General features: G+C 42.0%; 1 protein-coding gene across 12 annotated transcripts in view; it reads left to right on the top strand.

The window, feature by feature from the left end:
* LOC139381237 (neurexin-1a-like) overlaps positions 1–12,774 on the top strand; it is a 749,117-nt gene that overhangs the window by 658,850 nt on the left and 77,493 nt on the right. Inside the window, exon 25 of one of the 12 annotated variants that reach the window (XM_071124712.1) lies at positions 6,041–6,053. The exons of the other annotated variants lie outside the window; for them this stretch is intronic. Coding sequence (XP_070980813.1) covers positions 6,041–6,053 — 13 coding nt within the window. The remainder of the gene's footprint in view (positions 1–6,040; positions 6,054–12,774) is intronic. 12 annotated transcript variants of the gene reach the window in all.

Below are 12,774 nucleotides of genomic sequence, written 5' to 3'. Positions count from 1 at the left end.
TCAAAGAGAACAAATATCAATAACCAGCAGAAAATCTATACTTTAGCTCTCCTCACCCTGAGAGACCTTGGAGGACGTTATGTCTACACACACGTACGCGCGCGCGCATGCACCCACCCACGTGCGCACACACACACACACACACACACACATCTTTAGTCTCTGCAATGCAGTAGGACATTTAATTGGGGGCCTGTTGGCCTTGAGTAAATGATTGAAGATAGAAAACCACATATCCTAGTGACACTCTATACTCCTACAAATTACTGCAGTGAGTTAGAAAGAGAAGGTTATCAGGGGACACACGTATGCATGAAGCATCTCAGAGTAGAATAGCTGAACTAGGATCAGGTAATTCCTGTAGATGTAATATTATTAAATGTGATCTAAAGGGCTAAACTGATCCTAGATCAGCATGCTTGATACATACAGCCCCAAACTCTAACCTGAATTACCACACTCATTGTGCTTCCAGGTGCCTGGAGTGCTCGAGTTAATTCTTCCTTTTTAGACATAGGAAATGTCAACATTGTTGTATTTGATACACTTCAGAAGGTTTAGGAACTGGTACAACACAAGTCAAACTCTTGTTCATTATTTTCCTTCTCCACTGATCTGTGACAGAAAACACTTGGCTTTCATTGAGCATCTCCTCAGCAACCACTCTGTCTGTGGCACGCTGACAATGTTTCTGTCTCTTTCACAATTAGTAAGCACACAGAATGGTAGAAATTAGTAAAAAGTCTGTTGTTTGTCTGCGTTGAAGCTTCGCTGCTTTGAGGATGCTTTTGGAAGCTGTTCTGCATGGTTGGCGATGTGACAAGCAATTCCCATTACAGCAGCAGTGTGAAAGCTGGCAGGATAATAATCAAACCTCCTAAATCAGTGTTTGCATTCCAAATGGCACTCTATTCCCTATTTAGTGCTATGGGCCCTGGCCCTGGACTAAATCAGTGTTTGCATTCCAAATGGCACTCTATTCCCTATTTAGTGCTATGGGCCCTGGACAAAAGCCGTGCAATAAACAGGTAGTAGAATGCAATTTCGAGTGCAACCATCATTTTCTCATTTAGCTCGTCGGCGGTCGGCGCTGTAATACCAATGTGTTGAAATGAATTGTCTGGATGTTCTTGTGAATCGGAACCCCATCAAAACGCACAACATAAAGCAACCATGTACATGCCAGAACGCAGATGAATCAATGTGTGTAGATGGACAATTAATAGCTTGAATGGTTTTGATGGTGGAAAATTATCTTTGAGTCTATATTAGTTTGCTCTGTCTGTCTGTAGCATATCAGGGGAATCAAATATGACTTTTTTCGAAAACAAGGAAATGCTAATTTTCTCATGGGAACAGACTATAACAATATCATAGGCTATATTAACCGAAGGACACAGGCCTATTTAATGTGTCCGATGTTTGATTGTATTAAATCAAATAATATCTATGTTTATTTGTCGCATACACAGATTAGCAGATGGTATAGCAGGTACAGCTAAGTGTCTCTGGCTCCAACAATACTATACTAAAACCATACTAATACTAATACCAGCAGTAGATATCTGACAATAATATAATAATACTTATACTAGCAGCAGATGTCTAACAATATGAATACTATACTAATACTGGCAGTAAATGTCTAGCAATACTAATACATACTAAAAACCTGCAGTGAATGTCTAGCAATACTAGTACATACTAATACCTGCAGTAAATGTCTAGCAATACTAATACATACTAATACCTGCAGTAAATGTCTAGCAATACTAATACATATTAATACCTGCAGTAAATGTCTAGCAATACTCTTCTATACTAATGCCAGCAGTACTGGTCTATCATGTATGAGCTACAGTATGTCCAGAATATAGTATGTACGGCAGTAGTTATACAGGATGAGCTATATCCAGAATGCAGTATGTACAGCAGTAGTTTTATAGGATGAGTTATGTTCAGAATACAGTATGTACAGCAGTAGTTTTATAAGATGAGTTATGTTCAGAATACAGTATGTACAGCAGTAGTTATATGAATGAGCTATGTCCAAAAAACATGATGTACATATAAAATGAGTATTCAATTCGAATAATTGTTCAAATGAAATTCCATTTCAACAGAATAATGTTGGAGGAATGCTAATACTACAGAAATGAATTCAGAAGTACACTAATTCACTCTGTAAGTCCTCTGTCTACCTCAGTTTACATAGTGTAGTGTCCACCAATATACTGAATAACTAATTCACTCTGTAAGTCCTCTGTCTACCTCAGTTTACATAGTGTAGTGTCCACCACAATACTGAAATAACCACTAAATGAAAGGGAAAAATGTATGAATGCATTTTAACATAAACGTTTCCTGGAGTTATTAGCAACACGTTGTTAGCATCAATATTGAACACTAAAGATTATTTCCCATCCTCTAAGTCCCACCAGGAGCTCAAATAATGTATATGTCATTCCTTTAGAGGTGGAGACCACCCTCCCCTCCTTCTCTCTCTATTTGGACATTATCCCTTAGTGGTGGAGACCACCCTCCCCTCCTTCGCTCTCTATTTGGACATTATCCCTTAGTGGTGGAGACCACCCTCCCCTCCTTCGCTCTCTATTTGGACATTATCCCTTAGTGGTGGAGACCACCCTCCCCTCCTCCTCTCTCTACTTGGGCATTGTCCCTTAGAGGTAGAGACCACCCTCACATCCTCCTCTCTCTACTTGGGCATTATCCCTTAGAGGTAGAGACCACCCCCCCTCCTCCTCTCTCTAATTGGGCATTATCCCTTAGAGGTGGAGACCACCCTCCCTTCCTCCTCTCTCTGTAATTGGGCATTTTCCCTTAGAGGTAGAGACCCCCCCCCCCCCCTCCTCTCTAATTGGGCATTATCCCTAAGAGATGGAGACCACCCTCACATCCTCCTTTCTCTAATTGGGGATTATCCCTTAGAGGTGGAGACCACGCTCCCTTCCTCCTCTTTCTAATTGGGCATTATCCCTTAGAGGTGGAGACCACCCTCCCCCCTCCTCTCTCTAATTGGGCATTATCCCTTAGAGGTGGAGACCACCCTCCCCATCTCCTCTCATGTGGCCGGTTTCTCAGCCTTATCATGTACCAGGACTATTGCTAGTTGACTAATCTTCTGCTGATCAAAGAGTACATTTGTTGTTATAGTGTCCTACCCTCATCATATTCTCTGTGTTATAGGGTCCTACCCTCATTCTGTCCTCTGTGTTATAGTGGCCTACCCTCAACATGTCCTCTGTGTTATAGTGTCCTACCCTCATCCTGTCATCTGTGTTACAGTGTTCTACCCTCATCCTGTCATCTGTGTTACAGTGTTCTACCCTCATCCTGTCCTCTGTGTTACATTGTTCCACCCCCGTCTTGTCTTCTGTGTCATAGTGTTCTACTTCATCCTGTTCTTTGTGTTCTACCCTCATCCTGTCCTACGCGAAGCACTAAACAGCCCCTGTAGAGCTATGACAGCAGTGGAAACATTAGTTGAGCATGCATCCCCAACAGGCAACGCGTGTGCTACTGGCCAGCCATGAGCAGCCACTGTGCTGGCATCCGCCCCTTCGATATTACCTCCCCCCCATTGTTGTCCCTTCCTCTGTCCTCCCTTCCTCTGTTCTCCCTTCCTCTATTCTTCCTTCCTCTGTTCACCCTTCCTCTGTTCTTCCTTCCTATGTACAGTTGAAGTCGAAAGTTTACATACACCTTAGCCAAATACATTTAAACTACATTTTTCACAATTCCTGACATTTAATCCTAGTAAAAATGCCCTAGTATCACCACTTTATAAAAATGTGAAATGTCAGAATAATAGTAGAGAGAATGATCTATTTAATATTTTCTTTCTTTCATCACATTCCCAGTGGGTCAGAAGTTTACATACACTTAATTAGTATTTGGTAGCGTTGCCTTTAAATTGTTTAACTTGTGTCAAACGTTTCGGGTCGCCTTCCACAAGCTTCCCACAATAAGGTGGTTGAATTGTGGCCCATTCCTCCTGACAGAGCTGGTGTAACTGAGTCAGGTTTATAGAACTCCTTGCTCGCACATGCTTTTTCAGTTCTGCCCACAACATTTCTATAGGATTGAGGTCAGGGGTTTCTAATGGCCACTCCAATTCCTTGACTTTGTTGTCCTTAAGCCATTTTCCACAACTTTGGAAGTATGTTTGGGGTCATTGTCCATTTGGAAGACCCATTTGCGACCAAGCTTTAACTTCTTCACTGATGTCTTGAGATGTTGCTTCAATATATCCACATCATTTTCCTCCCTCATGATGCCATCTATTATGTGAATTGCACCAGTCCCTCCTGCAACAAAGCACCCCACAACATGATGCTGCCACTCCCATGCTTCACGGTTGAAATGGTGTTCTTCAACTTGCAAACCTTCCCCTTTTTCTTCCAAACATAATGATGGTCATTATGGCCAAACAGTTCTATTTTTGCTTCATCAGACCAGAGGACATTTCTCCAAAAAGTATGATCTTTGTTCCCATGTGCAGTAGCAAACTGTAGTCTGGCATTTTTTATGGCGGTTTTGGAGAAGTGGCTTCTTCCTTGCTGATCGGACTTTCAGGTTATGTCGATAAAGAACTCATTTTACTGTGGATTTAGATACTTTTGTACCTGTTTCCTCCAGCATCTTCACAATGTCCTTTGCTGTTGTTCTGGGATTGATTTGCACTTTTCGCACCAAAGTACATTCAACTCTAGGAGACAGAAAGCGTCTCCTTCCTGAGTGGTATGACGGCTGCGTGTTCCCATGGTGTTTATTCTTGCGTACTATTGTTTGTACAGATGAACGTGGTTCCTTCAGACGTATGGAAATTGCTCCCAAGGATGAACCAGACTTGTGGAGGTCTACAATTTCTTCTGAGGTCTTGGCAGACTTCTTTTGATTTCCCCATGATGTCAAGCAAAGAGGCACTGAGTTTGAAGGTAGGCCTTGAAATAGATCCACAGGTACACCTCAAATTGACTCAAATGATGTTAATTAGTCTATCAGAAGCTTCTAAAGCCATGACATCATTCTCTAGAATTTTACGAGCTGTTTAAAGGCACAGTCAACTTAGTCTATGTAAACTTCTGACCCACTGGAATTGTGATACAGTGAATTATAAGTGAAATAATCTGTCCGTAAACAATTGTTGGAAAAATTACTTGTGTCATGCACAAAGTAGATGTCCTAACCGACTTGCCAAAACTACAGTTTGTTAACAAGAAATGTGTGGAGTGGTTGAAAAACAGGTTTTAATGACTCCAACCTAAGTGTATGTAAACTTCTGAATTAAACTATAAATATGTTTTTCCCATGCCAGTAAAACATTTAAAATGAAAATTGGGAGAGAGAGAGAGGACGACAACATGCTAAAAGGGTGAAGGAATGGAGGGAGACCACCATTGAGAGCGAGAGACAAACAGAGAGAAAGAAAGAGACAGGGGGAGGAACACGGAACACAACACACATCACAACACAACGCAACACAATGCAACACAACACATTACAATGCAACACAACACATTACAATGCAACACAACCCCACAAATTGGATTTAAACACAATGCAATGGAAGACAACACAACATACCACAACACACCACAACACAACACAACACAGAGAGAGAGAGAGAAAGAGAGCGAGATATGAGAGTTTGTCAAAAGAGAAAGTATGAACTTTCCCTGTGAAATACCTATTGATTATAATTAATTTATAGTCTTACAGTCTCTTTGGGCTTTATAGTCTCTTTAGTTTTTATGGTCTTTACAGTCCACTGTCTTTATAGTATATATAGTCTTTGCACTCTTTATAGTCTTTAAAGTCATTGCAGTCTCTATAGTCTTTACAATCCATATAGTCTTCATAGTCTCTACAGGCTCTATAGTCTCTACAGTCTTTACAGTATTCGGGTTTTTACAGTCTCTATAGTCTTCACAGTCTTTACAGTATTTGGGTGTTTACAGTCTGTCAGGAGTTATTAGCTGTAAGTAATGCTCACAACAAGTCTTATAGAAAGTGTTAGGCCTATCCAACATGTGAGAACTAGGTTGCACACAGGATCAGTGCACATGGAATGAATCAGGCCAATTTTTCCAGAAAGCCTATTCTCACTTTTTCTCCTTACATTTGAGTCATTTAGCAGATGCTCTCGTCCAGAGCACCTTCCAGTAGTGACTGGATACTTTTTCAAACTGGTCCTCCTTGGGAATTGAACCCACCATCTGGCGTTGCAAGCACCATGCACAACCAACTGAGCCGCACGGGAACAATACCACCTTTTGTCCACCTCGTCATGATGGTGTGAACTAAGGCTGGCAAAAACATCCTGGCAGTCCTTTATTAAATGGAGAGGTGTGAGACGTACAGCACAGTGTGAACCCTCTTTATTCCTATTGTGTCACACTAGTAGCTGTTGAATATCTCTGAGGACATCTCTTCTCCTTTTTTCACTATTAACTGCATCTAGTGCCTTTCACACCTGGGTCGTGATCTTAAGGGAAAATGAGTGTTTCTTATTAGACAGGTTCAGGTAGTGCCACCCTGTTACTGTCAGGGTTATTTTCTGGTTTGATGGGTAATGAACATGACCCAGAACACTCAATTTGATGCCTTTTTATCTCTCACACTCTGTACTGAATGATAGCACGGCTGATTAGGCTATGAGGACATGTACTGTAGCTACATGGCCCCTTGTGAATCGTATTGGCACACACACACACACACACACACACACACACACACACACACACACACACACACACACACACACACACTGCTTTGTACTGCTAGAAGTCTGAATGATAATAGCTGTACTCTCTCGGAGACGAATGACCTCGTCTGCTGTTTTAGGAGGAAGGGAGGTGGTGCGTCGCTGTGCTGCTCCTGCCATGTTTTTGTAAAGGTTCCACATGGGAATGAGTGTGGAGTGCATTCATCTCAGGCCTGAGGCAGCATCTATATTAGGATGACAAATGTGGCCCTGTCACCTGATGAGGGACTGGGAGCACGTGTCAAGATGACGCAGGTAGAGGGAGAGTTACAGGGAAGTAGGGAAGGAGAGAGGGAGGTGGTGATTTATGGCCAGCTTAATCTTTCTTTCTCTGTCTCACTCTTTCTCTCAATATCGATCATTCTCCCGCCCTCTCTGTGTGTTTCTCTGTCTCTGTCTCTTTCTCTCTCTTCCCTTTTCCCATTATGCTTTCAAGGATGTAAACTCGATTTTCAGATGTCATATCAACCCAAACAATTGTGAATTTTATGGATTTTTGGTATCAACACACCCGATTTCCATGTTCAGTCTGGTTGATAACAATACTTCTCTGCTATTCAGGCCCATATTGCTACACGGGCAGCAAGGAGCTGAACACACACACATGGGCAGCGAGTAGCTGCAAACAGCCAGGGCCCAGGATTCTAGATTCGATTTCTCATAACCATCATATCAGGGGACGGAATCATCCGAATGGAAAAATCCTTCCATGTGGAGCGATTTCATTGATCTGGAGTGAGTCTGTGTGAAGGGAGAAGCGATATCATTGATCTGGTATGTACATACGGTCACTGTGGGTATGACTTCATCAATGCACTTATTGATGAAGCCAATGACACGTGGTGTATTCTTCAATGCCATTGGAGGAATCCCGGAACATACTCCAGTCTGTGCTTGCAAAGTCTTCGCACCTGCTTCATCTGACCACTTTTTTATAGACCTAGTCACTGCTGCTTCCTGCTTTAATTTTTGCTTGTAAGCAGGAATCAGGAGGATGGAATTATGGTCATTTTTGCCAAATGGAGGGCGAGGGAGAGATTTCTGTGCATCTCTGTGTGTGTACTATAGGTGGTTCAGAGTTATTTTCCCTCTGGTTGCACATTTAACATGCTGATAGAAATTGATTTAAGTTTCCCTCCATTAAAGTCCCTGATTACCAGGAGCGCCGCCTCTGGGTGAGCGTTTTCTTGTTTGCTTATGGTGGAATACAGCTCATTCAATGCTTTCTTAGTGCCAGCTGACTGACTGTGGTGATATGTACCCAGCTACAAAGAATATAGATTAAACTCTATCGGTATGTAGTGTGGTCTGCAGGTTATCATGAGAAACTCTGCCTCAGGTGAGCAATAGCTCGAGACCACCTTAGATATCGTGCACCAGCTGTTGCGTACAAAAATACAAAGACCGGCGCCCCTTGTCTTACCAGATGCCGCTGTTCTATCCTGCTGGTACATTGTATAACGAGTATGTTGATTTTGTCGTCGTTCAGCCACGACTCTGTGAAGCATAAGATGTTACAGTTTTTAATGTCCCGTTGGTAGTTTAATCTTCCAAATAACTTGTCAATTTATTGTCCAAAGATTGCATATTTGCTAGCAGAAATGAGGGGAGAGGGGTTTTTTTCGATCGCCTTTGACTCCTCAGAAAGCAGTTCGCCCTCCGGTCTCTCTTTCTCCAGCTCCTCTTCACGCAGATCACTGGGGTCAGGGCCTGTTTCCGTGAGAGCCGTATATCCTCCGCCTCAGGCTTGTAAGATTCGTGAAAGAAGAAAAAGGATTCTGCTAGTCCATGGTGAGTATCCGCAGTCCTGATGTATAGAAGTTATTTTTGCTTATAAGAGATGGTAGCGGCAACATTATGTCAAAAATAGTAAAAAAATACGTTCACGAACAACACAGATAAACAAACACAATCGGTTGGGGGCACGTAAAATGTATGCCTTCTGCTCCGTCGTCATCCCCCTTGGCGTTTTTCCTATTTTGTTTCATTCCAACCTAAATGGATTTTTATTTGGAGTTCATGTAATGGACATACACAAAATAGTGAAATGAAAACTTGTAACTTGTTTCAAGAAAAAAAATAAAAATGGAAAATGGAAAAGTGGTGCGTTCATATGTATTCAACCCCTTTGCTATGAAGCCCCTAGATAAGATCTGGTGCAACAAATTACCTTCCGAAGTCATATCATTATTTAAATAAAGTCCACCTATGTGCAGTCTAAGTGTCACATGATCTGTCATATGATCTCAGTATATATACATCTGTCCTGAAAAGCCCCAGAGTCTGCAACACCGCTAAGCAAAGGGCACCACTAAGCAAACGGCACCATGAAGACCAAGCTGCTTTCCAAACAGGTCAGGGACAAAGTTGTGGAGAATTACAGATCAGGATTGGGTTATGAAAAAATATCTGAAACTTTGAACATCCCACGGAGCACCATTAAATCCTTTGTTTAAATGGAAAGAATATGGCACCACAGCAAACCTGCCAAGAGAGGGCAACTCACCAAAACTCACAAGCCAGGCAAGGAGGGCATTAATCAGAGAGGCAACAAAGAGGCAACAAAGATGACCTTGAAGGTGCTGCAAAGCTCCACTGCGGAGATAGGAGTTTCTGTCCATAGGACCACTTTAAGCCATACACTCCACAGAGCTGGGCTTACGGAAGAGTGGCCAGAAAAAAGCCATGGCTTAAATTAAAATCTAAGCAAACACATTTGGTGTTCGCCAAAAGGCATTTGGGAGACTCCCCAAACATATGGAAGAAGGTACTCTGGTCAGATGAGACTAAAATTGAGCTTTTTGGCCATCAAGGAAAACGCTATATCTGGTGCAAACCCAACACCTCTCATCACCCCGAGAACATGATCCCCACAGTGAAGCATGGTGGTGGCAGCATTTTGCTTTGGGGATGTTTTTCATCGGCAGGGACTGGGAAACTGGTCAGAATTGAAAGAATGATGGATGGCGCTAAATAATGGGACATTCTTGAGGGAAACCTGTTTCAGTCTTCCAGAGATTTGAGACTGGGATGGAGGTTCACCTTCCAGCAGGACAATGACCCTAAGCATACTGCTACAGTGCCTTGCGAAAGTATTCGGCCCCCTTGAACTTTGCGACCTTTTGCCACATTTCAGGCTTCAAACATAAAGATATAAAACTGTATTTTGTGTGTGAATAAACAACAACAAGTGGGACACAATCATGAAGTGGAACGACATTTATTGGATATTTCAAACTTTTTTAACAAATCAAAAACGGAAAAATTGGACGTGCAAAATTATTCAGCCCCCTTAAGTTAATACTTTGTAGCGCCACCTTTTGCTGCGATTACAGCTGTAAGTCGCTTGGGGTATGTCTCTATCAGTTTTGCACATGGAGAGACTGACATTTTTTCCCATTCCTCCTTGCAAAACAGCTCGAGCTCAGTGAGGTTGGATGGAGAGCATTTGTGAACAGCAGTTTTCAGTTCTTTCCACAGATTCTCGATTGGATTCAGGTCTGGACTTTGACTTGGCCATTCTAACACCTGGATATGTTTATTTTTGAACCATTCCATTGTAGATTTTGCTTTATGTTTTGGATCATTGTCTTGTTGGAAGACAAATCTCCGTCCCAGTCTCAGGTCTTTTGCAGACTCCATAAGGTTTTCTTCCAGAATGGTCCTGTATTTGGCTCCATCCATCTTCCCATCAATTTTAACCATCTTCCCTGTCCCTGCTGAAGAAAAGCAGTCCCAAACCATGATGCTGCCACCACCATGTTTGACAGTGGGGATGGTGTGTGTTCAGGGTGATGAGCTGTGTTGCTTTTATGCCAAACATAACGTTTTGCATTGTTGCCAAAAAGTTCAATTTTGGTTTCATCTGACCAGAGCACCTTCTTCCACATGTTTGGTGTGTCTCCCAGGTGGCTTGTGGCAAACTTTAAACTACACTTTTTATGGATATCTTTAAGAAATGGCTTTCTTCTTGCCACTCTTCCATAAATGCCAGATTTGTGCAATATACGACTGATTGTTGTCCTATGGACAGAGTCTCCCACCTCAGCTGTAGATCTCTGCAGTTCATCCAGAGTGATCATGGGCCTCTTGGCTGCATCTCTGATCAGTCTTCTCCTTGTATGAGCTGAAAGTTTAGAGGGACGGCCAGGTCTTTGTAGATTTGCAGTGGTCTGATACTCCTTCCATTTCAATATTATCGCTTGCACAGTGCTCCTTGGGATGTTTAAAGCTTGGGAAATCTTTTTGTATCCAAATCCGGCTTTAAACTTCTTCACAACAATATCTCGGACCTGCCTGGTGTGTTCCTTGTTCTTCATGATGCTCTCTGCGCTTTTAACGGACCTCTGAGACTATCACAGTGCAGGTGCATTTATACGGAGACTTGATTACACACAGGTGGATTGTATTTATCATCGTTAGTCATTTAGGTCAACATTGGATCATTCAGAGATCCTCACTGAACTTCTGGAGAGAGTTTGCTGCACTGAAAGTAAAGGGGCTGAATAATTTTGCACGCCCAATTTTTCAGTTTTTGATTTGTTAAAAAAGTTTGAAATATCCAATAAATGTCGTTCCACTTCATGATTGTGTCCCACTTGTTGTTGATTCTTCACAAAAAAATACAGTTTTATATCTTTATGTTTGAAGCCTGAAATGTGGCAAAATGTCGCAAAGTTCAAGGGGGCCGAATACTTTCGCAAGGCATTGTAAAGCAACACTGGAGCGGTTTAAGAGGAAACATTTAAATGTCTTGGAATGGCTTAGTCAAAGCCCAGACCTCAATCCAATTGAGAATCTGTGGTATGACTTAAAGATTGCTGTACAACAGCGAACGCATCCAGCTTGAAAGAGCTGGAGCAGTTTTGCCTTGAAGAATGGACAGAAATCCCAGTGGCTAGATGTGCCAAGCGTATAGAGACATACCCCAAGATACTTGCATCTGTAATTGCTGCAAAAAATGGCTCTACAAAGTGTTTACTTTAGTGGCGTGAATAGTTATGCACACTCAAGTTTTCAGTTTTTTTTGTCTATTTTCTTGTTTATTTTGCAATTGTAATTGGTGTGTATCTGGTGGCAGGGAAGTCAGACGCAGGAGAGCAGAACTTGATAATAGCCGGAGCAGTTTAATAGTAAAACCAACGGCATAAGAAATGCAAAGCACAATAACCCGATGAGCACCAATCAAACAAAATGTGCACAAGCACTTACAATAAACAATACCACACAAAGACATGGGGGAACAGAGGGTTAAATACACAACACATAATGAGGGAAAGGAGAACCAGGTGTGTGGGAAAACGAGATGGAAATGGAAATGGAAAATGAAAAATGGATCGGTGATGGCTAGAAGACCGGCGACGTCGACAGCCGAACACCGCCCGAACAAGGAGAGGCATCGACAGAATACTTTTGAAAGCCACTGTTACTAGCTAGCTAACATTGGGCTATAACTATCAATGCAAATGGCTCTGAGATACAGGTAATATTACTACAAACATCTTAGCCGTAACAATAGGTAGTGAGCCAGCCAGCTAATGTTAGCTCGTTAGCTAACGGTGTGCTTTAACTTGCAATGAAAATGGCTTTCTGACTAAATTTAAAAAGCATAATATCTAAAAATATAGCTAGCTAGACTCTCTTACCCATATACATGGATGGAGACTTCTCCCTCACTGTCACGGATGCCATGGTTGCCCTTAGTTTGAAGATATAATCCGGAGACAGGCATTTATACAACATTCTTCTGTGTGTTCTCTTTTCGACTCCCTCCGCATATTTGCAATTAAACGCCAGGATTTTCTCCTTCTTCTTAGCTATCATTCTCTGCTTCTACCGGCCATTAAACAGATGTTTAAAAACTAGAGTCCTCCAGAAAGTGGAGATGATTAGCCACACTTTTGCAGTTCTTCGTGATATGGTTCAAGAAAGCCGCTTTAGAAAGGATTACCTACACATACTGAGAAGCTCATGTTATAGACAGAAGC

The sequence above is a fragment of the Oncorhynchus clarkii genome, chromosome 23, assembly GCF_045791955.1.
Source record: "Oncorhynchus clarkii lewisi isolate Uvic-CL-2024 chromosome 23, UVic_Ocla_1.0, whole genome shotgun sequence".
NCBI classification, from domain to species: Eukaryota; Metazoa; Chordata; class Actinopteri; order Salmoniformes; family Salmonidae; genus Oncorhynchus; species Oncorhynchus clarkii.
This window is presented reverse-complemented; position numbering and strand designations above follow the sequence as displayed.